The sequence below is a fragment of the Labrus mixtus genome, chromosome 5 (genome assembly GCF_963584025.1).
Source record: "Labrus mixtus chromosome 5, fLabMix1.1, whole genome shotgun sequence".
NCBI lineage: Eukaryota > Metazoa > Chordata > Actinopteri > Labriformes > Labridae > Labrus > Labrus mixtus.
In genome coordinates, this window is record NC_083616.1 from 24,879,979 (window position 1) to 24,906,725 (window position 26,747).

Sequence of the window (26,747 nt, forward strand, 5' to 3'; positions counted from 1 at the left end):
TTGTTAAAGTGCTATAAATCCAGTTTATTATTACGATGATGATGATTATTATTATTATTATTATTAATATTATATGATACTTGTTAAGTCACTTCGTTTAACACTTTGTAAACAGAAAAGAAAATCAACAACCTGAATAATAACAAGACAAGAATTATGTAGCCCATTTAAAACATCCATAGTAAACCAAAGTAATCCAGAATTTCCCTGAGGGATTGATAAAGAGTGTTAAATTAAAATAATATTCACATTTGTATGAGGAAACTTTGTCAGCTGTCTTGTCCAGGATTTTTAATCTCAATGAGGTTTTCTTGGTTAAATAAAGGTTAAAATAAAACATTGTAAAGCGTTTTTCTATTGTCACATTTTATCTACAAATTAATGTCAATATTTTAATCACCCTCCTACAGTCCGTTTTGGGGTTGCTTCTGTTCAACACTCATTATCTGACTGTTGAAGAGTCTGCATAAATTCTATATGTATACACCTAAAGACAAACATCAAAGTTCTCATGTCCTGTTTGAGAACTACTGCAACGATCACTGTAACTTTCAAAGTAGCCACTAGAGGACACTAACTGACAAGGTTTCACATTGCTTTCAGATTACCGCATTAAACCCAGTCACACAAGCTCTATATTTCATTACTGCAGAAGGGTCAGGTATTTCAAATAAAGTTTGTGTCATATCAAACACACTCATGCAGTATAAAAAGTTAAAGACAAAAATGATCAACCCTCACACGTACAAAGATGAAAAACATAAAGGAAATAGAGAACAATTTGAGATAAGTTAAGCAGAGTGAGACCAATTAAATGGACAATTAATGAGATAACTGTATGAGTTGTGAGATGTAAAGAGCAGTGTGAATGAATAAAAATAGAATTAAATATAGCATATATATATAATGTAGCATATCTGACGTGGTATGAAAACTTAACATAATAGACCTCAATGTAGTCACACTAGTAAAAGTACAGCAACAAGAAATACCACTCACTATATTTTCCAGTGTTGTATTTTGTGGCAAGTTACAAAAAGTAATATTAATTTCCAATTTAAAAAAAAAAGTAATCAAAATTTCTTCACTACCCAGCAAAAATGTCTTGTTATCAAAATGTTTCTTTAATCAACCTACTGTGAGTAACTTTTGGTTTGTGTCGATTTTTGGCGCCCCCTGTGGATAAATCAGTTATTTTAATGTCTTCTTATTTTGTCCTAAACATGTCTCAGTGGTTTTTCTGCTAAAAAAATATCCTCCTGCTTTCTTTTAACAGACAAAAATATCACCCACTCAAAGCTTTGCTGTGGCCAATATTTGAAAAAAAAGAAAAAGATGGTTATCGTCTAGTCTGACATCTACCCCGCAGCAGTGTTTACACACATTATAAATAACAATATTAATAGAACTAGTCTTCTCCGTTTTGTAGGTCCTACGGAGGTACCTATAGTAATTTCCGTCTCTTCCATAACCAGCTGAAAACTCCTCAGACGAGCTAGTTTAACTAGTTTAATTCATTGTAATGACACTGCTCTCCATCAGTGGGGAATTCCTTTTTGTTAATCTCTGTTTCTTTAGTTATACTTTCAAAGACGCACTTTGAGCGTTGTGTGTGTGTCACCTGCAGCTCCAAATCAAAAGTTGTTTACCTTGCTTGTACACAGCGGGGATTTTCCTCCCCTCAGGTTATCCGCAATTTAGTGCAAAGGCTTTTATGACACCTTTTAATTTGCTGGTTTCAAAGCCACTCCAACATCAAATAAGGTTCCCAGAGTGCAGAGTTTAATGTCACCACTTTTATAATAGCCGGTTGTTGCTGGCCAAGCAGGTTCTCTTCCTTTATAGAGCATCAAGGTGGGAGAGCGTCTGTCCTGTACTTGTGGAATAATGGATTTACCATCAATGGGATCGTATTTTAGCACAAATATGAAGTCAAACTGGCCTCAACATGTCCAACGCCTCTGGCAGATGAGACATTCATTAAGGGAGGAGGTCAAGGGAAAGTCATAGTTTTGATTTCACCGATGGCCGTTGCTGATGTGGGTGGTCAGGGCTCTGAGGACAGTATCTACACGCAGCTTGTGTGAGAGTGTGTGCATGTGGCTTTGTGTGTGTGTGTGTGTGTGTGTGTTTGTGAGAAGTGGAAAGAAAAGGAGAGAGGTGCTGCCTTTGAGGACGTTCCCTGTGTGACTCGAATCTCCTCCTTGGACGCTGATTGCTTGTTTTTTCAGTAAACAGAAGGGTCCAAAGATGATCCAAGACAAGCACACAGCCACCGCGGCCCACCCAGGAGCCGAGGTCAGGACCACTAACCTTCGTACGCACGCAGAGACACACAAGAAACCTGCCTCATGAATGAGTTTCCTGGTTGACTGAGGAGTTTGAGTTAAAGACTGGAAGTCTTTCACCTTCATTCAGAAAAAACAATCTTATATTGATTTTTTTTTTTAGCAATGCATTATAAAAATTTAATTCCAGATGAAAAATATGTAGTGATTATAAGTAAAGCTACAAACTCAAATAGTTAGTTACAAGGCTTTACATTTTTGACTCCATATTGCCTTCAGTGGCTTTCTCTCTGAATGTTTTCCATCTCCTAAAAAGTGCAGTGCATGTCAGCATGACACACCAGTATAAATATTTGAATATTTACACTAGCTGAAATATTTCTGTGGCATAATTACAACCTTGTCTCTCAGACTTTGTTGCTGAGCACACGAAGATTCATTCTGAAAGGGGAGTTTTAGGGGTAATTATTTCTCACAGGGGTAATAATACCTAACCACTTCTCTCCAAATCTGGATGGAGCTCTTTGAAACTCAAGAAGATAATTCCAATCCTTCATCTTCCCCAAAAACGCAGGCTGTCAAGGATGAGAAAGACGATGGAAGAGGGACAAAAATTGATAAAAAAAAAGGTAGGGAGGAGAATTGGTGAAAATGAAAGAAGAGTTTCAGAGAGAGAGAGAGAGAGAGAGAGAGAAGGGAAAGAAAGACCTGTGACTCTTCTGACGGCCCAGTGCTCACATATGGCCAGGCTTTGCTTGTATAGCCTCACTTCAAGGCGCAGGGCCCTGCAAACATAAACAGTAGAGAGGCTGCAGCTGGAGCGCGGAGGCCGCCGCTTGCTTACTGAGACCCTCTCTACACTAAACAATGGATCAAGTGACGCACAGGCTTTTGGCAGTGCAACAGAGGAGCCAGGCAGCTCAGAAAAGCCTTTCTTCTGTACGTTTATATCTCTGGTCTCAATATTTACCCCATGGGGAAACATACAATTTTCCATTCCTTTTTGTCATGCACGGAGCAAAATCGTAGACCTCCCTCAATTTCTGCTTCTTTGACCTTTACAGGTCAGAAAGGATTGTGCAAAATTTAAATTGAGGGTGCTCTGTGTCCACCAGTTGTGCAACAGTGACAAGAATTCCCTCTCTTACTCACTCCTGCAGCCGTGCACAGGTGTGGGGAGTGAATAGATTTAAGCTTAAGTGTATTTCCTTACTATTCAAATGCATTGCCTATTATCGGGGATAGACCTCACTTTGTGCGTTACTGCATTAGAAACTTGTTTGTACGAGTTTGTGCGTGATTCTGCATCCACATTATCTCTTTTATGATGGGGACCAATGGGGAACAGAAGGGTCTGGGAGCCAAATAACAGCTAACAGTTGCTGTGGTAACCGGATTGTAATGGGGGTGTAATTCTCTAAAGAAGGGGGACAGTTCTCGTTTATATATTAAAGAGACCTCCTTGACCAGTTACCATAACAACAGAAGGACTCTGTACCCCTGATTGTTTACTTGCTGAGTCACCTCAATGTTTTTTTTAAATTGTTGTTAGATTCAGGCTTCTTATTCTGTTCCCTCGTAAACACCTGCCATGATTACTTTTATATTAGCACAGTGTCCTTGAGGAGAATTACACAGCTATTTAGATTTAGTTTTTTCCTCTAAAAACTTGTTAAACATTTTACAATGGGTGATGGAACCACACAGAAATACACTGATTTCTTGTACAAGTAGTTTTTATATTGAATTACTGGATTTGCTCTTGGTGGGGGCACTTCTGACTGGTTTGATGTGGGTGGTGAGCACATCCTTCCAACAACAACAAGGTTTTAGCAGCATTCAAATTTTGGTTTCCAACAATCAATCGAGCAGGTCAGGGTACCGGTAGTCTAGTGGTTAAGTGTGCGCCCCATGTATGGGCGACATAGTCTTCCAAGTGGGCAGCCCGGGTTCTAATTCAACCACTCTGTCTCTCTCTCTCTGATTTCTAACTCTTTCCGCTGTCTACTTAAAACACTCCAAAATAAACCTTTGAAAAATAAGAAAGCAGATAAACTAAAGTTCTTGAGTGTTAAACTTGAAGTAATGGTGAAACTGAGGTAGTCTTGCCATCCTTCATATGTTTCTGAATCAAACAGGATATTTGCTAAGCGTACAGCATTTTGTTCCAGAATATAATTTGATCAGGTTAACCTAAATTGGCAAAAAGGGACTGAACCGACAAACCACACGTTTCTCCCCTTTGTTATATCAGGAAGAGACCAGGTGGATAGTAAATACTTAGATATCAAATGTGTCATTGAAAAATGTAAAGATATTGTTTGCTGACCGAGATCATGCCAACCACTATGTCACTGAGCTAGCCACTGTAACAAACACATTACAGTATCTGTCGATCTCTGAGTAAGGTTGGGGGAGGGGGAGGGGTAGGGGTGTGTTGGTCGACAAGGGCAACCGATCTGAATCATTTTTAGGGAGGTGCTAATGTCTGAGTTATGGTCATTGCAGATCAGTTGCTTTTGTCAACCACCGTAGGAGGATAGCTGATCACTGTAAATTCAAGTACAAAACTGCATGTTAAGAACCTGGAATAAAAAAATGAACAACATTAAAATCATCCATGTATAGCTGGGATGACTTGGGACACTTGTGGCTAACATGGTCGTGGACATTTGTTATAGAGGGAAACTTTCGTTTAACACCAACTTTCCTGAGGTTTAAACATGTTTTTCATGTATTCGTACAAGAGCTAGTTTTTTTTAATCAGCGACAGTTTGCAGAACTTCTCACCACATAGCCGAGTGAATGTTTGGAAACCTAAGCCAAAGATGACTGGAGGCCCAGGTCAGAACGGGTCAGCACTCATTCACAGCTTTTTTACCAACGAAATCAAACTAGGTGTCAGGGACTGACTTCTGCAAATAAACCTACGCTGCAGAGCGCTGTCTCTGTACCGCTTTGTCCGACCATCCTGTTTATAACAGACCCACAGACATATAAGTTAAGAGTGGCAGGAAATTTAAACAGACCTCTCAAACCCGCCCTTGACACAAAGAGACGAGACGCTAATGAGACAAATGGAAACACACGATTTCCCTTTCCTCATGCTCCCCCTGGGTAATGGAAACATCGCTATACACGGCATGTAATGAAATAAAATACAATCATCAGACTGACTTGAGAAATTGTCACTGAACCCGCTCTGGCTGTACGTCTCACTTCAGATCCACAGGCAGAATCCTGCAGTCAGCATTACGGATAAGAACGCTTTGTTTGCCACTGAGCCGTGTTAGCTGCCCTCCATTAGCCTCCGAGCTCCGTCAGTCAGAGTGTGAGCCTTTTCTGTTGTCAGTAGAATGCTAAGCCTCTGTGTGTTACCTCACTTGACCCAGACTATTACCACAAAAAGACAGATAGGGATCTGAAAATCTCAGTTTTAGGTGAAACCGAGAGAGAAAGGAAGAAGAGGGACGGGATTGATTCAGATAAAAAAAAAGGGGGCTTTTTTATTCTGCTCTGTTTGCGATTTGAGCAGGTGTGACAGATGCCTGGCCTCAGTGTGTGTGAAGATGGTCATGATCTACCACCCAGAAGGTCTACATGGTAACACACACACACACACACACACACACACTCCTTACCAGGCTGCGCGATCTGTTGGGGCTCATGTTTATTGATAGCTATCAGCACTTTCTCATTTCTGCTTAACATCAGCTCAACAGAGCAGCTCTCTTTGGGTCATATTTACCTCAATGCAACAGCTGAAAGAGGTCCGACACAGCTGCACACACACACACACACACACACACGCACACACACACACACACACACACACACCCCAAGCAAGGACTCACTTTGTTTTCACATTTATGGTAAGCTAAAAGATATATAAGAGATATGTCGGTAACAGTTATTGCTTTATATAAGCGGTGCATTAAAGTGTTTTCTTGAGACACACACTTAAACTAACAGTGAGAGAAGGAATTAATGGTTTGGTGTGGGGAAAAAAAAAACCCTCCTCATCTCTTCTTCCAGCTCCACTAAGTCTTCAACTGCTTATTGTTATTTCACTAATGGCGCAGCAGCTTCCACTCCAAGAGACATTCAAGGCACAGACTATCAGGTTACTGAACACTGAGCAGGGGAAACCACATCTACACAATGTGCACACTCTCATGGGGGAGGGAGGGCCGGTGAGGTGTTCAGAGGGACAGAGACGCAGCGGCCATGACAGTGGAGTTTGAAGTGATATCTCTGCAGGCGGGGACACCAACTGTCCCGCGATGGCAGTCATGGTGTCTGATAACGATAATGGCTATTTCCTCCTGAGATTCGGGTTTTCTCTCCCACTTCACATAATATCAGATGCCGCAACAGATTGAACAATGACATTGATCTTTGCCTACATGTGCGCATACACATTTACATGTCGGAATTGTAACTATTTTTGAAAAATGTAACCAACACGTTGTTGGTACAGACCTCCATGACTTCTGGGAATGTCCTTTTGTAACCTACCTCTGGTCTTAGATGGAAAAGTGACTTGAAAGTATTCTGAAATTCCCAATTCCAAAACAACGGTTTTTACTTTAGTTCAATGAAGACTTTGTTCTCAGGGATAAAACCTGATTGGCCTTTAGGGAAATCTTATTTGCAGGTCTAACTGCTGCAAAAAACTCATCAACTCAACTTATCAACTCTGGATCTCTGATGAACCAGATTGAAGAAAGGTTTAACTACTTTGCATTCATAACTGAACTCTTTTCATTTTCCTCTTCCTTTTATTTCTATCTGTTATTTCTAAAAGTCTCCCGTGTACCGGTGTTGCAAATTAGCATTTTTGCTATAAACACTAAGAGCAGTTCATCTGGGACTTGTGCATGGTTAAATGTTACAGCACCAATGTTACTGTATGTCCATGTCAAATAAATAAATAAATATTTCTTTTTTTTTCTTTAACACCCTCTTTATTCAGGCAAGAGTCATCATTGTGCCACTACCTTAATAATTAATTCAGAAACCTGAAAAAATACAGATTTTGTTTTAAAACAACGGGCAAGTAAAAATTCAATTAAAAAAAAAAAAAAGGTACAGACAAAGCAATATTTTACAACAATAAAATCTTAAACTTTGAGGCAGGAAAACCTATAACGAAGGTACATTCATGTATTTTTAAAGATCTCTTAAAGACCTGCAATAGTAAAAAGTATAAAAGGGTCAAGCTAATCTTCCCTAACCTTTATGGAAATCTATTATCTCTCTAGTCTCTCGTGTTATTTCTTCCACAGAAACTTGTCATTAGTCTTCCACAGAGTCTTTCTCTCCTCCTCTCCTTCTGGTCTTTTTTTAACTTTAAAGTTCGTATTGATGCAAACCCTCTGCACTTCTGCCGGATCTGTTAACCTGTTGATGCTTTCTTCATTACCCTCATTCAGGATGTCCCAGAAGTCTTTGCGGTTGCCCTTTGATACTGCCTGATGTGTGAGCGGTGTGTCGGACTGTGCTGATCCTGAATCAGTTCTCAGAGCGGATGGAGACGGGTTGGTGAGGTGTTTGCTTTCTGAGGTCGAGGACGGTGCAGAGGGTGGTTTTGGAGTCCTCTGTTGTTGAGCACCCCTGGGTTTTGGTTTCAACAAATCATCAAGGACGGAAGTGTCTCCTATCAGATCCGTGAGGAAGGAACGATCACTGGAGGGCGATGTGGCCTTCGAAGCAGGGGAAGGATTTTCCCCCTGGCCTTGAAAAGGTTTACCGGTCCTTGAAGACAGTTTTTGCTCTCGCTCACTTCCCCGCGCTGTGGGTTTGGACATCACCGACGACCTGCCATGGCTGAGGTCCGGAGAAGAAGGGATATCTCTGTGTGTGTGGCTCAGGAAAGCGGCAGCCTCCCCAGACCCCAGACCACTGCTGCTGGCCTGGTCCAAGCCAAGACCACCACCAGTCCTGAAAGCACCAGAAGTAGAAACACTACCCCTCTTTGTCCCCTTATATCCTCTGGCACTGCACACATCCTCCTCCTGCTCCTCTGACTCCAGGCCTGAGACATCACTCAGACGCTCTACAACATTCTTTTGTTGGCTCTTTTGCTTTTTATGGGGTTCTCGAACATCATTCAGTGGGTTTCTAGACTTCTTCTGTGGTGCTGAAACATTGTTTTGTGGGATGTTTTGCTCCATTTCAGTCTCAGGATTTCTCTTGGTGTATTTAGGCCTTTTCTTGGCTTTTGTGACATCCTTCTGTGGGGTTCTGGTTGAGCGGGTAGCAGCCGTTTTGGTAGATGTTGAGGAGGAGGAGGAGGAAGAGGAAAAAGCCTGCGCTAGATCCGGCCGTGGGAAGTTGCTTGTGACTGTTTCAGCTAGGTCAGGGTGGTTTAGTGAAGTGTAATACCGCCGCAGCCAGTCCAGTCTTTGGGCTGAGTCTCTTTGCAGAATCTCCTTTGCAAACTGATGCACTGAGGGAAATCTGAACTTTCCGGCCATTTCTTCCAGCTGCTGCCTACACACAAGAATACAAAGACAGATATTGGTGTCAATATTTTTTTGGAAATATTTTTAGTGATTTAAAAATGAATTCTTCTTTCTGCTGAACAAATAGTCAGATGGAATCTACAGCTAGAGCTGTGTCCCGAGTTAGAAGTCTGAATGATTTTCCTCACTGCAAAGCCGTCCTGAAAATATCTTAACAGTTTCAGGAGGACTGCTCTGGATATTCTCTTGACCTTGTTGTTCACATATGCACCTCAAAGCGGGAGACTATCCCTGTCAGACTAGAGGCCTCTCCTGAGGCGAGACGTGATGTAAAAAAAACTTTGCAAGAGTGTTGGACGAAGCCACAGAGTCCGCTTTATCATGCTATAACGGGAATATCGGCCTATATATCAATGCTATGTGTAGTTTGGAGGAATCACACTGTCAACAAAAGAGATAGAAAGCACGTACTGGTGGACAGAAAACGTAACGCAGCAGTTTAATGAAGTGCATGGAGATCGTAGCGGTCGCGTGCAGACAGTCGATGGTCGTGCAGCAGTCACAGAAGATAAACGTCAACACCCTCTCCCACTCGCTCGAGGTGAATTTGCCTGATTATATCCTGCTGCGTTCTCATCAGCTCACTCGGACTTGCTGCAAAAACAATGACTAGAGGGCTGGCAGGATGAAGTCTGCGTTTGTTTCACACATACAGCTCCTCCAGCAAATATCGGGAGTTTTTCGCCAAGTGTGAAAGCCCTATTAGAGTCTTTTGACATTTCCTTTTCCTTTTACCAACCTTTAAAAACACCACCGTATCTCAAATCGTGTTTGGTCACGTGTTTACATCTTCAGTTGTGTAGATCTCTCTGTCCTATCATATAGGACGTTGCGTCATCTAACCTCTTTCTCACCGCTGTTTTCATCTTCTTGTTTTCCCAAAGTCAACAGCCTGACATCACATGAACCCTACTTCTTTGCTGAATTGATATGATGACAGTTTGTCCTCCAGAGCCGCGTCCCTAGCAACCGACTACTCTGCTAACCCTCGATAGAACAGACTGTTGCTATGCACGATGGACCAATCAGAATCGAGCCTTCAACAGCCGTGTGATAATGAACTTTAAATCACACGTAAAACAACTTGCTTGAAAGCCACAAGCTCTGTTCTTTAAATCTGATATTCGGCACGTATGTCGAGCGTAGCCTAAGATGAAAAGCGCTCAACTTATTCAGGCTCATATCCAGACAGCCTTGAAGTATGATATGTTTTTTTTCTGAGCTGCTTGGCAGTCATTAAGACTTCGGTCTAACCAGACTCTGGGACAGAAATACTTCAAAGTCACGAGCGCTACAGCTGCATTTTGGTAGTGTTATTACCGTTTGTGGCTTTCAGTGGAAAAACAATAAATAAAAGCAGCGGCAGTAAAACCAGACGTGCATGTGGATTTTAATCATTAAACAGCGAGGTTAATTGAGGGGAAATCAATATAACTAGTGTGAGTTTTCCCTCCCTGGTGAGTCTTTGGGCTTGAGATGCAGTCTTCCCCTTGGGGAGTGAGCTTGGAGCCACAGAGGTGTCTGTGTGTCTGAGTGTTTTGGGAAGGTAGGGGGCGGAGGTGATGCAGCAGGACAGAGGTGTGTATTTCGTGTGTGTGTGTGTGTGTAAATGCTTGTTGGGACGTGTTTGTGTGTACGTGTGTGTATCAGTGTGGGTTTGGAAGTCCTCAGGCGATCATTTTTGGTTTGTCTCAGGAGGGCTGTGGTTGTGGAGGGGAAAACGTCTGCACTGTTGGGCATGAACGTAACGGGGTAATCTTTGGCATGATGCTGGGAAATCAGTGGAAGGGAAAGCTCAGAGGTGGTCTATTACTAAACACACACACACACACACACATATACTTTATACACACACACACAATTCCCGAGGCCCAGGTGGGGGCGCTCAGCACCATAACTGTGGTGAGATTTTGGCCTACTTCCCTGAACTGCCAGGAATTCCTCTCTTCGGACTTCAGGCTTTAAACTCCCTCTCCTACCTTCTTTAACTGGTTTATTCCCGTGCAAAACGTTTTCCCTCAGCTTCTTTATCTTAATTAAATTTTAAGGTCAAAATGTCTACCAAGGACAACCCATCCATTTCACTTTTTTTGCATTTAATATTCATTTTTCTTCATTTACAATATATCCCAAGTAGGCTTTTACACTTGTCTTGTCCTTTTTTTTTTTACATATCTGTTCTTTTAGTTACACCCATAGACTGTAAATATTAACGGATGAAGCCTGATTGTCGTCAGTCATCTGCTACGGTAGGGGGCTTAGGAGGCTCATCTGCAGCAGCCGCCATGCTGGAAATCCTGTCTCAGCCTAACTTTCAGACAACCTAACGACAGGCTGAGAGCTGGAGCTGAGGCGGGTTTTAAGCCTTAAAGCGAACCGTTACATCGCGCCCAACTGTCAATCATGTCAGCTATGCACCTTACTATTGATAACATGAATCCTTCATTATGGAGCTGTTTAACAAAAAAAAATCCACCCCGCGTACAGTGTGTGCCCAAAATGGTAATAACTAATCAGACCTATTTGTTTTTTTTGTACCAGGTTGTAAACTTGTTAGTTTCTTATGTGAAAACAGGCTTTTTTTGGCTATTGTGTGTATGTGACTTTCCGGGTTGCCGCTTGGTTACACCTCACCACCGCTGAGGCCGTTTACATACCTGCATATAGCCTGGGGAGTCTCTCCAATGATGAAGGTGGTGTGCCTGGTGTGGCGCACACTCTTGTTGGTGAAGGTGACTGGATGGTCCACAGTGGGCCTCTCAAGTCTCACAGGAGAAGGGTGTGGAGGACTGTCTGGTGGGCTCTCTAACAGACTCTGGTGCAATCAAACAAGAGTGGAGTTTTTAAAGAAGGAAAGGCCGGATGAAGGCTGAGCTAGAACTTGCATTGATAGGAACATTATTTGGTGTTAAGGGCCCTGCATCAACCTCCTTAAAGACCCTGTGAGGCGATTTTTTTTATTTTTATGAAACAGACTGAAATGAACATTTATTTTTTTACATGGCCAACAAAGGCAAATGGAACCATTACTAACAAGACTCATTACTTACTATATAGTTAAAGTTACGCCTGTCATCCTTTCTGAGTGGTCGACCTGGATTAACAGCACACTGCCTAAACAGCCTTTTTTAAATTTCCTACGCTGAGGATACTTTGTGAGTTGCATGTTAGATATTGAAAGTAAGGACAGACGATATCATAAAAAATCCATGTTTAATCCAAAATCCATACTTTGTCCAGAGGGGCGGCAGAAGCCTTAATTAAAAAGTGGTATGGTTTCTCTGATTTGAAAATATATATTTTTTTTTAAAGGTTTATTTTTGGGCTTTTTGGGCCTTTATTTTAGAGATAAGACAGTGGATAGACTCAGAAACTGGAGAGAGAGAGAGAGAGAGAGAGAGAGAGAGAGAGAGAGAGAGTGGGGAATGACATGCAGGAAAGGAGCCCAAGTCAGATTTGAACCCAGGTTTACACAGTTATGTGCAGCACTTATATTTGTTCTGATACCAAATCATTTAACCTTTTGAATCACACCTACAAAAAATCCAAATATAAATAAATATAAAAGATTTACAAACAGTAAGATATGTCTTATTTTAAACCACTTGTTTGAATATATTTAGCAAAGTTCGTTCACCTGCCGGCTCCCTCATCAGAACTGGAAACTCTTGCTTACAGGTTTATGCCAGAGCAGGATGTAGCGTAATAAAGGTTCCATCCACTGCAGCAGCTCCAGTGGTTCTGCTGCAGTACTAAGTTTAAGTTCAATCTACACAGAACAGATGTGTTTACTGAAATTGTCATCTTGTAGTGAGCATCTGTGTCTGATACAGTTCTGGCAAAGCGTCTTGAAATGTGGAGTTGCCAGACAAACGCTGACAGAGAACAGGTTCATATGACACTGAGAGGTCAGTGGATTACTGGGTAATCCTGCCAGGGGTTCAGGAATTCCTGTGATTCTTTTCCTTATTTAATTTAACATTCTAATTTAATCTGTGATGGCAAGACGTCATCAAAGTTCAACCCCAAACTTCCACACATCACGCTTCATCTTGAGCGCATTCCAGGGAACACTTTACAAATATTTTTTCCTTTTGTAATTTGCATATATTTGGATGTGCAGATGCATTAATATGGGCCGCCACACATTTATATAACAGAAGAATTGTTGATCCAGACCATGGTGGAGTTAATATCTACCTCCATGGTGTCTAGAAGGTGATTGGCCGGGAGCTGCGAGTACATCCTGCGTTCAAACACGTCTCGTACAGCCGCTCTGCTGATCAGCTCCTCTGCTTTGCTCCCTCCGACCACACGCTGGTTAGAGTGTGTATATACCACCTCCTGTACGCCTCCTATAAACACAAATATTCATCAATAATGTTGAAATGTCAAAAATGATAAGCATTTGGAAATAGGGGATGAATCTAACCTAACACACTGTCGATGGTTCCATCTTTTCCTCTGGACGTCTGGGATGTTTGACTTTTCAGATTTGTGAAGGAACCAGTTTCGGGTGACTCTGCTGGTCTCTCAGTCCTGCTGGTTGTTGAAGCTTTTTCTCCAGCGTTTTTTTCCTTAACTCTGGATCTTTCTGTCTGTGGAGATTTGAAGGGACATATTGGGGATCTTCCTTTCTTAACAGGAGTGTGTTCATCATCATCATCTGAAGATGTGAATGTCTCTATGTCCTCTGTGTATTTGGAGCTGGCCTTGTCCCTGACACTAGCACGTTGCCTCTTTCTGTTGCGGTCCAGCCTTCCCTTCACTCTGTCTGCTCCTCTGTTGTGTGACTCTAAGGCTGCACTCTTCGGCCTCATCATTGCCTCTATGTCCAAATCTTCAGATTCATCGGAGTATCCCTGAACGTGGTGCACTTTCGGGACTTTGAGCTTGTTAGGATTCTTTTTGTATGCAGATGAAATGTCACCATTCTCATCTGCATGTTTTTTCAGATCTTGCCTCTTTCTTACAGCATCGTCACTCTTTGTCAACAGAGAAACCCTCTTTTCTCCGTCTGTAGTGCTGGACATGTCCCAGGTTCTTGTTTCAATTTTAGGCAAACAGACTACATCATTTCCTGGATTGGAGCTCTTGCAGACGACAGAGGAGGCAACCTCCCTCTTTTTATCCTCATCATCTTCCTCAGAGGGGCTTTCCTCGATCGCTGTGCTACTGTCCCCTTCGGCTGAATCCGGTTTTCCTTTAACCCCTTCTAAGAGTTTGGAGAAACCGTGCAGGAGGAGACTCATTCGACCGGGACTAGTGGATGCATTTCCACTCCTGTTGCCGTCCACCGTACTGGGGTTTGATATCTTCCTCTTAGATTCCTGCTCCACTTCATCCAATTCACTCCCACTGCTGAAGTCCAGCACACCTCCAGGGACGTTTGATGCATCTCTGCTCTCCTTGGTTGGTTCAACGGTTGGTACGGGGCAATCTGTAGGCGGAAAATCTCCAACGTCCTTCAATAAAAATGTAGAAAGAAAAAAGTAAATAAAAGTAGATTGGCACAGAGAAAGGTAAAGGTAAATAGACTTGAGCTTGTATAGTGCTTGTCTTCTAGTTCTAGTCTTCTGACTACTCAAAGCACTTTTACACCGCAGGTCACACCTACACATTCATACCCATTCACACCCTGATGGCAGAGATTGCATGACCATCAGAAGTAACTAATCCCATTCATACACATTCATAAGGCGCCACCGAGCAGCAGCGGGAGCGACTGCGGGTTGTGCCCAAGGACACATTGTACATGTGGCTGCAGGAGCTGGGGATTGAACTGGTACCAACTAAGCCACAGCTGCCTCATGTTACAAAAAAAAAAAAAAAAGATTGAGAAAGACTGACAAAGATTTGCGCAGAAATCAGGGGACGCCTGGGGCTCTGGTGGCGCAGTGGTCCAGGTTCAAATCTGACCTGTGGCTTCTTTCCTGCATGTCAATCCCCCCCCCCCCCCCATCTCTGACTCTATCCACTGTCCTATCTCTCAAAAAGCCCAAAAATAAATCTTTAAAAAAAATAAATCATAGGAAGCCTAGTTTACAGCGGGTTACATAAGAACCCGCCATGTATACACGGTTTGAAGAATATTGGCTCCAAAGTTTTAACTCACAGCTACAATTCTTGCCCCTGCCATCGTCCACCGGACAAACCCATGACAGATTTCATTGTGTAATACAAAACAAACGTATGCACCATAAATCATACCTGAAATGTATGTGACATATGCCGTCTTTAGCATAATGTAATTCAAGAAAACAAAGTGCTGAGAGCATGTTGGTGTTAGATTAATGGGCCTTAATAGAAGCGTCAGTGATTCTTATTCCACAAACTGTGCCCACTAGATGACTCCTTCCTCGCTCTGCTGTGCTCATGTGCGTGTTAGTCTTTACACGCCTGGTGCCTCTGTCTGTGCGTGTAAAGGCACCCCAGTGAATTCTGTATTTTTGAAAGAATCTGTACGGCCTGAGTGGAGCGGCAGCACTGTAAAAAAAAGAAAAAGAAAAGAAAGGGGGGACCTGGCTGGGAACAGGATGATAAGGAGTATCACTGTGTAAATAAATAGCTGAAAAGCAGAAGATAGGTTTCAGTGTGGTCTGCTTCTTCCATTAGGACACCCAAGTAATTGCATCCAGCTGTTTCACACAGCAATCAGAGAGAAAGTGAGAGAAAGAGGCAGACAAGGGAGAACTTCATCCTTCACTTTTCCTGAAATGCAAATCTTTTTTTTTTTTTTTTTTTTTTTAGCTAAGACCTAAAAGTAATATTCCATCCTCAATCTATTGCATTGTGATTTATTTTAGAGGCGTCACATACTTATGCCCTATCAAATTAAAAGGCTGCTGTTAAAAGTTACTAGTTTTTACACGTACAGAGCGCCACAGAGCTGTGGCAAGTCTCCCTTAAATCAGGTACAATGGATTTTTCCTGGAAAAGGGTTTCAGGGGAAAAAAAAAAAAGCAAAACGACCTCCGCAGAAACGTATGACAAAAGTAAGGTAATGCTCAGTATGTTGCGTAATCTCACTTTAGGCAAAAACATTATTTCATAGTCGTAGAATAATGGTGTGACATTTAGTAAAAGCAGTGAAATTGAGCGTCTTGGTTAGGCAGATTAAGGTTGTTCTTTTTGTTGTTTATTTCCACTTAAAAAAAGAATCTCCATATGAATGACTTGTAGCCGCCTGAACTCAGGCTAACCACAGCTGCTGAGAGGAAACTACAAACATTTTACAGCCACCTTTTAGTCCGACAGCTGGATGGGAGCCTGACTCTGTCTGGGGCTTTACTGTCTCTGTTTTCTTTGTTTTTAAAATATCTTGTCGAGCGGAAGGTGCTTTCCCAAAAATGGGACATTTGCGATTTTTAGAATAGACTCTAAAAATAATGGGAAGATTTGAAGACAAAGAGGAACAAAGGAAGCAATTAAAAGTTCAAATTAGAGCTTTGGCAGAAAAAGCTAAATGAGATATTTGTGTTGGGTTGACTGCAGACAGGAAGGTCCCTGTTTGAGGTACCCCCGCCCCCCCCCTCTCCTTTTTCACATGGGAATAGGAGGATGAGATGGCAGCCTGGGAGAGAAGATAGATTGAGGGGTGGGAAAGATGAGCGCCCTGTGTTCTGGGTCCCTGAGAAGAGCAGAGTTACTCACGCTAGCGCCCTTCGCCTCCTCCTCCTTTTCTTCGCTCATGTGTGTGCTGGTTGTCATTATCCCAGCCGCCACTTGTCCCTCTCTCTGACAGGAGGAGCAAACGTTAAGAGACATATATCCATCAAAACACAAACAATGAACTCAGATTTCCTGCGATGAAAAGTCATTTCTCATTGTTTCCTTGAGATCTTGACTTATTTATTTGGTATCCCCGGAGACTTAATTGACCTCTTACCACGCTGTGGGCTTTGGCAGCATTGGCATGTCGTGGTCTGGCCTATCACAGTGGGCTGCTTATTGTTATTGTTTTCTAGATTGCCAGACACTTACGTTTTGCTCTCTTGAGATACCAAGATAACCTGAGATATCAAGAAAATTAGTCAAGATCTCGAGTTACTTTTTATCACGGGAAAATGAAAAAAAAACGGGCACTTTAAATCAGGCACTTAGTGATTATTCGAAGAAATATATGAAGGTGATATTCACAGGAAATAACACTGAGTGTAAACAGCTGATTAGGATCTGTTCTAAAACTGTGAGTACTTAATGTTTATTTGAACACATATAAGTACAAAGACTACACATTGATTTTAAGTTTTGTTGAATGTTTTGTAAGACTCGTGCTGTGAGTGGTGATCCGAGTCAGTAGGACAAAGTGAGTTGAGGCAGCTTGGTCAGATATCAAACACTGAATGAGCATGTCGGCTATCTCACCTCTAATATCTTGCGAGTCAGGCACGTTCCTTGAATCTGCAGCCGGAAGAGGTTTTTGATCCCAAACAGCTCCCCCTTGTGAACACCGCGCCCCTGCACCGCTTCAAAGTACCGCCGTGCACTCTCCTTACCCATGACTGAGCTCTGCAATTGCTGGAAATACGAGCAAGCAGATAGAGAAACGCAGTTATAGAGACAGTGACGCAAAAGATCAGATTCTGAAGCGACGTCAAAAGTCATCTTGTGTCAGAGGATAGTCAAATAAAGGAATCATTTGTGGTGTGTGTGCACAAACACAAACATGAGTTGTAGGAACATTTCAAAGATTTTCAGTTCATGTGTTTGCACAGACAATGGCGCTAAGCTCAAAATACAAAGATGTGCATCTCTTGTGCACTATAGTTTGGTTATGATACCTGCTTGTACACTTGTCGGAGGTATATAACCTCCTCTACAGTCCCTAATGAGATGAGCCTGAGGACAGTCACATCCCTGTACTGACCAATACGATATGCCCTGCAGACAGAAACAAACATTTTAACACACAGTCATCATGCTTATAACAAGAAAACATTTGGTATATTCTACTAGAAAAACACAGAATATGACTAGGTTTAAGATCATTATATTAAAATGATGTAAACTCATTTCTGATATGGCCTAACAACATACCTGTCAATAGCTTGGAGGTCATTGGCAGGGTTCCATGTGGGGTCAAACAGCACTACAACATTTGCCCCTACGAAGTTAAGACCGAGACCCCCCGCCCTAAAAGAAAATAGAGACGGATGTTAGCGAATTCAGAGTTTGGTATATGTTTTAAATGATCTATTAGGTGTTCCAAATACAGCCCATGTTTGCAAAGCGTTGGTGTCTTCATTGTTTGTTCACAAATCAAGTCTTATAATTCAATATAAAGATCTGTTTTTTAAGTTTGACTCACATGGTGGAAACCAGGCAGAGGTTGATGTGAGAGGAGCTGTTGAACTCTTTGACGATCTGGACTCTCTCTTTGGATTTGGTGGCTCCGTCCAACCTGCTGTAGTCCAGCCCCTCTGCCATGCAGTAGCTCTCCAGCACATTCAACAGCTGATGGGTTATAAAGACAAAAAGAGTCAAATGATCTTTTCACTGTAAAAAAAAAAAAAAAAAGCATGCATCGTATTCTGTTTCACGAATAAACCATTTTCCCTGCTCATACTTTTTGCCCACAAGTAATCTGCTCCTACAGCTGTGGCAGTTTAAAATGTTTTCAAGCCTGTTGATGGACTTAAAGGCTGGACTGATGTGACTGACTGTAACGCTCTAAAAGCAGCAGGCATACTCTCACTCACTGCTTTTAGATGACACCGCTATGAGCATCAAATCATTTTCATGTAGTAAAACTTCTCACTCTGCAGAATAGAACTGCAAGCAAGCACTCACTCCATTACACACAACTGGTTCTGTAGGTAAATGCAGAAAAAGAAGCTCTTGTTACCTTGGTCGAGAGAGAAAAAATAAGGATTTTATCCTTCTTTTTCAGATAATACTTCAGCAGCTTTTGTAACACCTGTAAAAAGTAAACACTCGAGTATTCGTTTGTTCAAAGACAGTGACACAGCATTTAAATACTAATGAACATGCCTTCTTTCCTAAGTCATACCTTCATCTTTCCACTGTACATGGGGTCCGATAAGGCCTCAAATGATTCATCTTTGCATCTCTGCACAAACTCTGGAAACTTTTGGAACACCTTTTCACAAACTTTTCCAACATACTTTTCCTTAAAGAAACAATTGAGTTGTTTTACACAACAGAATCAGTGAAAACATGTTCAGGTATCAGTGCTAATAAATGCTGAATTCTTAAATCGATTATAGGTCAACATGTTTCTACCTGTTTCTTGCTGGTGCCTGCAGTGGACTGAAGCAGCGCTACATGGTTGGCAACTTTCCTCAAAATGGCCAAGTAACTAAAGTAGAGCCCCTTTATTTGAACCCCGTCAGAGTTAGCCTGAAGAAACAACAACACTGACATTAATTGAGGCCTCAATCCTTATCTTTCTAGTTTTTGATGAGTATTTTTCTCTATTTTTAATATATATTTTGGGGATTTTATGAATTTATTTTTTAATGGATAGTCAGAAACCAGGCAGAGCGAGTGGGGAACGGCATGCCACAGGTGTCACAAGTTGGATTTGGACAGGGGTTGCCCACTCTCGAGGACTTTAGCCTGATAACTGCTAGGCTACCGGCGCCCCTTTTTCATGAAATTCAAAATTCATAAATAACTAACTTCCAAAAAAATGTAAATTAACTGAACAAGTGAAGCTGGAGCAATCGGTATCAGTTTACGTTTGGGGACTCTGTATCGTCTGCCAGAAGGTAGTAGCTCGTACTCAGAGCGGAGGATGTGAGACAGGTCAGACAACAGTCTTTGTGCCAGTCTGAAAACAGACTGCTCCTATATTGGTGGTAGGGTGAGGTTTTCAGTCCTCCCCATCACATTCATAGCAGTCTGCACCAGATGAGCAAGCTTCAATTTTAACTGAACAGAGAAATTTCCCCAAATAACTTTGTCTGACTTAGGTAATATAACACCCTTAATATAAGTCATACAAATTGTTCTCACGGGAGTTTATTGTGAAATAGATTATGCTGCTGCAGAGGATGGCTCTTCTTACTTCAGTCTTGAGTATTTAAAGAAAACAACTTAACACAACACAAAAAATGACACGAGAGGAAAAGGGTTGAACTAACTTGATAGCAGCAGCGTCTGCGAGTGCGTCCACTTTGACAGTCACATTTCTCTGAAGACCTCAGCAGTAACATCACATCTTCAGTGTCCAGCACTGCCTGATACACCGTCTGCTGAAAGTCTGTGAGAGAGCAGTACACCACCTAGGAGCAAACAACACGAGACATCAGAGCCCTTCATCTGGATACTATGATATTGGAAGATTTATTTTGTAGATTAGAGGACCTGGTGCCTGCTTTACGTCATCACTCTTACTCTGTCATCTTTCTTAGGCAGTTGATCCTTGATGATAGCTTTAGTCCTTCTGAGGAAATAGAGGGAAATCTTCCTCACCTGAGCTCTGACAGTCTTTCTCCCTGTGGCTAGATCACGTTTGGTAGCACTGTGCCTGTGACCTTGTTCAACTGGATCTGAAAACTTGTTTTTGAATTGTCCCAAGCTGCCAAGACAACCAGGAATGGCCCTAAATAGAATTAACAGAAATTGAAATAAAAAGCCTTTATTGTCAGTATACAATTGTAGAATATTCATATAGATGTAAAGCTGATTAGAACTAAAGGTTGCAAATTTCAAAATAAAATGTAACAGAGTCATTCAAAAGTTGTTTTAAATATGAAAACTGAAAATGTATTGCAGCATAAAAGTCTCTCTACCCACCAGTCCATGACACACCACAGCTCCTCCAGGTTGTTCTGCAAGATGGTGCCAGTGAGGCCAATTCTGATCTGATAGAAATGTAAACATGAAGCAAGCATCGGAACACGGTCTAAAAGCAAGCTTACAGTTCTTAGCTGCGTATTCTGATGTTAGCAAGTTTAAGATATGGTCTCGGTACAAAGGTAATAGGGACTCTAAAATGGGGCGGCTGTGGCTCAGTGGCGGATTTGGTCATCTCTCAACAGGAAGGTCTGGGATTCTGTCCCCATCTCCTGTAGACACATGTTGAAGTGTCCTTTGGCAAGATGCTGAACCCCCCCCCCCCCCCTCATTTGCTCCTTCTGCTGCATCAGTAGCGTATGAGTGAGTATGAATGTGATTAGTTAAGGTTAAGTTAAGGATAAAGAATCATAAGCCTGGTGGGATAGCTTAGGGCGTGTGCCCTTTTCCCCCCATAGGTTGGGGGTTTCAGTGGTGGAAACTGAGGAAGGAGGCAGAGGACTCAAAGGTTACAGGGCACATGCAGACCAAGGCAGCGAAATAAAATGAAAAAAACAAAACAAATCATTCAAAAAGAAAACGTTTGTGTGTCTATGTATAATTTATGCTATTGTCATTTATCTTGGTGTGCGCATGATGTGTGATACGCGCTCAGGCCGCAGTGGTGGGGAAGAAACGACTGGGTTAAGGGGTAACCCAATGGGAATCAGTTATGGACCGTTTACATAGCAGCCTCTGCCATCAGTGTGTGAACGTGGTGTGAATGTGTAGGTGTGACCTGTGGTGTAAAAAGAGCTGTAAGTAGTCAGAAGACTAGAAAAGCGCTTTACAAGCTCAAGTTTATTTACCATTTGCCTATAGTGATCCCTGCACTCATGTTCACTTCATTTGTCTGTCTACTCGCCGTTATATTGAATAGTTTCTGCTTATAATATGTCTGCACTCATGCACTTTAACTTATGTCAATACTGTCCATTTACGACTCTGTTTTTGCACATTTACGTTCAATCTTCCATATTTAATCTTCCTATTTAAGACTAGTAATGTTTAGTGAAATCCTGGTTGTATATATTCACATTCTTATTTTTGATATCTTTTAGTACTTATTTACTCTGTAGTTAATATTATATTGTGTTTAGATTTACTAACATTGTGTTTTTTACTCATATTGTGTGTTGGATAACCTGCTGCTGTAACGCCACAATTTCCCAGTTTGGGATCAATAAAGTAATTCTATTCTATTCTAGTAACAGAATACTGACATAATCATTCTACATGATACACTGTAAAGCTCACTGACCTTACATCTTAGATCCTTCATGGCCTGAGTGATCTGAGAGTTTGGATTTTTTATTTTGTGGACCTCATCCACAACCACAGCAGACCAGTCTATGCTGCAGGGAGGGAGAGGCAGATTTAATCACAGTGCAATACGTCTTTAAAAAAACACAGAACAAAAAGGAAATAATGTGGAAGGATTAAAAATGAGCGTGTTTCTTACTTGTTAAACTGGTCAAGACAAAGACGCAGAGTCTCATAGGTAGTGAGAGCGATCTCGGTGCGTCCCTTCTTGATACGCGCCAACTCCTCGTCTTTCCTCGGCCCGTGGACCACCACAGACTGGAAGTGACCCCATGTGTCCAATTCATCTTTCCAATTATAAAGCACTGAGAGCGGGGCCACAATGAGGAACACCTGAACGAGATCACGGAAACACCAAAAAGGTGCTGATGAAAAAAAATCTGTATTTGTTTCTGCAGCTTTGCAGCTTATATTAATAGAAGCACATTTCAACACCCACTTTGTTTGGTCTACTTTCCCTGCGGGGCTTCTGACTCTGCAGAAACTGAGGCCTGTTGTTCTCGATGTCCTCCCACGTGCCTGTTTTGTGCAACACAGCAGCAAGGAAACCAATGACCTTAAATACGATCAAAGAGGTGGAGGGAAGAAAAGCGAGAGAAACAAACAGGTGAAGGTAAATGTAACCACTTCAGCAATTTATTTTGACAATTTGTTGTGCTGAGTACCTGCACAGTTTTTCCCAGGCCCATGTCATCTCCCAGGATACAACCTCTTGAATGGACGTAGTTGCTGTAAATGAACCTGATGCCGTCTCTCTGGTAATCCCTCAGGTATCTATTGATGGTGTAGGGGACTCTGTCTCCTTCAACACCACTCAGATCTAAAGGAACACACAGCCTGGGGTCTGTGATGCTTCTCGGAAACACGGGTTTCTCCTGCGTGAAGTGATCCGAGCCTGGTCTCAAGAGTTCGGAGACGGGTACCGGTTCCTCCTCCTCTTCATCTTTACTGCCACCAGTGAACATCACCCACGCTGTGGCGTCTTCACCGTCAGAGGCGGAGGTCATTCTCCTAATGGTGGTTTCTCGCAGGGTGCCATCTCTCGGGTCAGGAGCCAGACATCTGTCACCTTCACGCCACGTCACTATTAATTAATAAGCACTGCATTAGTTAATGAAAACATCAAAATAATCCTGACATTGACGGGAATAAATGACATAATTTCAGACTTTTTTGAGAAACAGAAATGGACATAATTAAGCACGATTACGTCATATCACAGACAAAGGAGCTGAGCTCATATTTCGAGGTTGAAGAGTTTAATGCATTTTAAATTTCTTGTGCAAACCATGTTGTGCTCCTGTCTTGAAAAATGGTCTACCAATAAAGTATTACTATTATAAAACAGTACAAATCACCACAGATTAGGTTTTAAAGTGCACTTCTAACCTTTTCCAGCCGCAGAAGTTGAAGCCATCAGAAGTCACTGCAGCCTGCGAGCAAGCCTGGTTAGCCTCGGTAACATTTTTTAGCCACACAGGAACCGTAATAACTATTTAAAGCGAAACATCGAGCTCCTGTGTCTTCGTCGTGTCATCCTGGGTGAGTCGCTTTCACTTATCTTCTCCATTGAAGTTCATTTATCTGTTAAAAAGGCAGAAACACAGCTGTACCAGCTCCACTCGGGCTCCTCTGCTGCCTGCTCAATGTTTATGTATTTTAACAACCGCTATCGCACTTTCGAAGCAACTAAAATGTTGATTTAAAATCAATATAAACGTCAACAAACGTCAAAAAAAAAAAAATACGGTAATACCTTGTTAATAAAATTTTAGTATTTGTTTTCATACAGTATTTGTTTTTATTTCTCCCCTAAAAAAAACTATCACTTCCAGAACATAGTGTCGAAAGGGCTTTTCAGAATCCAAATTATATCAGGACAGTCATTTAAAAAGTTTTCAGGTTTTCAATAGTCACAGTCTAATGGTTCTAAACCATGAAAGTTACACTCGAGTTAAAAGAGTAAAAACAGAAGTCAGTTGTCATATATTCATATATTTTTGTGTCAACATATATTGATGTAGACCAGGGATGGGCAACTTTGGTCACAGCAAGGGCCACATTCATTTTATTCTCACTGCCAGAGGGCCAAATTGTAGGATACAAAAACAATTACAGTCAATTATGTCTCAAATTTAACTCAACATATAGTGATCAAATATTATTATGGACATATTTCTGGTTTTCATGATTTCATGGCAGATTTAGTCATGTTTTCTTCATGTTTCCAATTAATTGATGTGTAAAAATTGACCTGAGGGCCACGTTGAGGGTTGATGGGGGCCGCATGTGGCCCCCGGGCCGCCAGTTGCCCACCCCTAGTATTTACACTTTTATGCAGCTCATTCACTGTGTTCATGTGTAACAGTGTGCAGCAGAAACAATATTATCATAATCAGTTTAATAAACCTCTAATTAAAATACAACTGCAGTTGTGTGGTGTATGAAAAGCCTATGTGCAATTACTGTTTGCAAAATACTATAACTTCCTAAATGTTGCATGTATGTGTCTCTTTTTTTGCCCTTTTAGTTATGTAGGCCTGTGTTAACTTCAATGTTTAATCTGTAGCTTTTGTGTTCCTGCTAGGCTACATTATAGCTGTGCTTGGTGCAAGATACTTTTTTCAAATTTCAGCTGATATCAAATATGTTAACTTAAATTCCTGGTCTTCAGAATAATAAAATAGCATGTCTGTTGTTATGATTTTAGACTCATGCAGGCAAACGAATGAAAAGACAGATTTTAATACTGGATCATTTTAACATAAATATTGAGTTAGAAGCTTTGAAAGCACCGACACTGAAGACATTCTCAAAGAGGAAACAGCAAAGAGACAGTACCATTATATCAAACACTATTACTCAACAGCAGAAGAGTCACAAACAAAAGTGTTGACAAGTCAAATAAATGAAGTCATTTAGAAAACGTGAATTAAAGACCTGAGAGATGGTGGTCTGTAGAAATAAAGGAGACATGTAGACACAGGGTTGTCTGTCCTCTGGATGTGCCATCAGTAAGCTCACTCTGCGTTCTGTTGCTATGCAGGCTTGTAAACACACATTAACTGTGTCTCAGTTCTACATCCCTGATTTGACTTTCCCTAAACGTTGGCCATGGCGCTCCAGATGAGGCACGACTAGGTCCACTACTCGCCATGGTACACTGCCATACAAAAATGGAACTTTTTGTTCCTGTTTTCTCAACACTGAGAATTTATAGGGCAGCTGCCGCAGATGTTCTCATAAAGAAGGCCCAAACACTGATGTCAAACGGTTTACATACTGCACTAGATCTCACACATACTGAACCGTGAGGACCTTTCCTGGCTTCATTCACAATAATACATTAGTGTTCAAGCAGATACAGTGTGGATAAATAAATCATTGCTGCAGATAAGAATTTCTCTTCAATAGTCATTTTCAGCCAGGACAAGTTGATTTTGTTAAGGGAACAGTTGATGGGATTTTTTTTTATTCCTGTTAATAAAGGTTGATTTTCTAAAAAACTTGGAACTTTTATAATTGACCTTAAATGTCCCATTTATGACAAACTTTAAAATCCCTCTGTGTACTCCGAATCCACCAATGTATCCTCTTGTATTCACAGTAAACAGCTTTTCCCATTTGCTGTTTAAAACGCTTTTCTTTTAGTTTGTTGTCTCTTTCATAAACAAACAAAGCGGCAACCTTTGTTGTAAAATGAAGTCGATGCAGGAGGACAAAATCATGCATTTTGTCGATTTTTCCGCTTGAGGCTGGCTGCAGAGGTCACTTACTCACCCACTCAAAAAAAGCCAACTTTTACAGCAAAAATTAACATGTTTACAGACTGGTTCTTACTTATTATGTTTTATTTGATTGAACTTTTATTCAACCAGGAAAGAAATTGGTTGAGATCCAAAATCTCTTTTCAAGTCCTGGCCAAGACTCATGTCTCGATCGGCACAGACTGTACGGGGGTTTCATTTTTCTGATAACTACATTCTGGTTTTATGAAGGGTAAGCGTTATTCACATGATTGACAGGCGGGCACAGTGTAACAGTTTGTCAAGAAGCTTAAAACCCGCTTTAACTCCTGCTCTTAAGCCTGTTGTTAGGTTGTCTAAAAGTTAGGGTGAAGGGGGCGCTGGTAGCCTAGCATAGCCGGTGGTTATGTTGCGCGCACCGTACACACGCGCTATAGTCCTGTGGGTTCGAATCCGACGTCAGACCTTTGCTGCATGTCATCACTCTCTCTCTCTCTTCCCAACATTTCCTGTCTCTCTTCAGCTGGCTATCCAATATACGCAAAAATGGCCCCAAAAATATCTTACAAGAAATAAAAGTTAGCTTGAGTCAGCATTTCAAGCATGACGACAGCCATTAATGAGTCTCTATAAAGCCCCCTGCAGTCACAGATGGGTGACGTCACTCAGGCTTCGCCCATTAATATTTACGGTCTATGGATACAAGTGGCCTCACCTGCAGCGATGTATAGCTTAGCTTCTGTGCCGGTACTCAGACTGGTCTCTCCTTAAAGGGGCCATGCTAACCTGCGTCTCCTGTGGCTAATGTACTTACTTTTGACAAGTACCTCACACAAGTCCACTTCAAAAAGTTTACCATGACGTGTTCTGCTGCCCTCTTTGCCAGGTCACCCTTGTGAAAGAGATCTTAATTAGCTGGTTAAATAAAATAAAAAATAAAAATACCGAACTATCCCTTTAAACATATTTACATACGATTTGGTTAGGGTCAGGGTAATCTTGTAAACGTGCATCAAATATTATTTTTTACTTTTTCTCCAATAAATGTAATATCTGATTAT

The 26,747-nt window shown here is 41.5% G+C and overlaps 1 protein-coding gene across 2 annotated transcripts; it reads right to left on the minus strand.

Annotated features, from left to right (window-relative positions):
• Nucleotides 1-7,131: 7,131 nt before the first annotated feature.
• ercc6l2 (excision repair cross-complementation group 6-like 2) lies at nucleotides 7,132-23,586 on the minus strand. 2 transcript variants are annotated; one of them, XM_061038773.1, is made up of 20 exons: nucleotides 23,330-23,586; nucleotides 22,606-23,024; nucleotides 22,380-22,496; nucleotides 22,080-22,273; nucleotides 21,879-21,972; nucleotides 20,579-20,646; nucleotides 20,177-20,384; nucleotides 19,924-20,064; nucleotides 19,061-19,177; nucleotides 18,828-18,947; nucleotides 18,663-18,734; nucleotides 18,126-18,271; nucleotides 17,855-17,950; nucleotides 17,599-17,698; nucleotides 17,183-17,335; nucleotides 16,469-16,552; nucleotides 13,248-14,280; nucleotides 13,016-13,170; nucleotides 11,473-11,630; nucleotides 7,132-8,783 (listed from the first exon to the last, which is right to left on the minus strand). In XM_061038773.1, exons 1-20 carry the CDS (start codon nucleotides 23,355-23,357, stop codon nucleotides 7,562-7,564), a joined length of 4,725 nt encoding a protein of 1,574 aa, XP_060894756.1. In that variant the 5' UTR covers nucleotides 23,358-23,586; the 3' UTR covers nucleotides 7,132-7,561. The 2 variants fall into 2 exon arrangements, with proteins under 2 accessions (XP_060894756.1, XP_060894757.1); XM_061038774.1 differs by lacking the exons at nucleotides 22,606-23,024; nucleotides 23,330-23,586 and having other exon boundaries at nucleotides 7,215-8,783; nucleotides 22,080-22,245.
• Nucleotides 23,587-26,747: the final 3,161 nt, after the last annotated feature.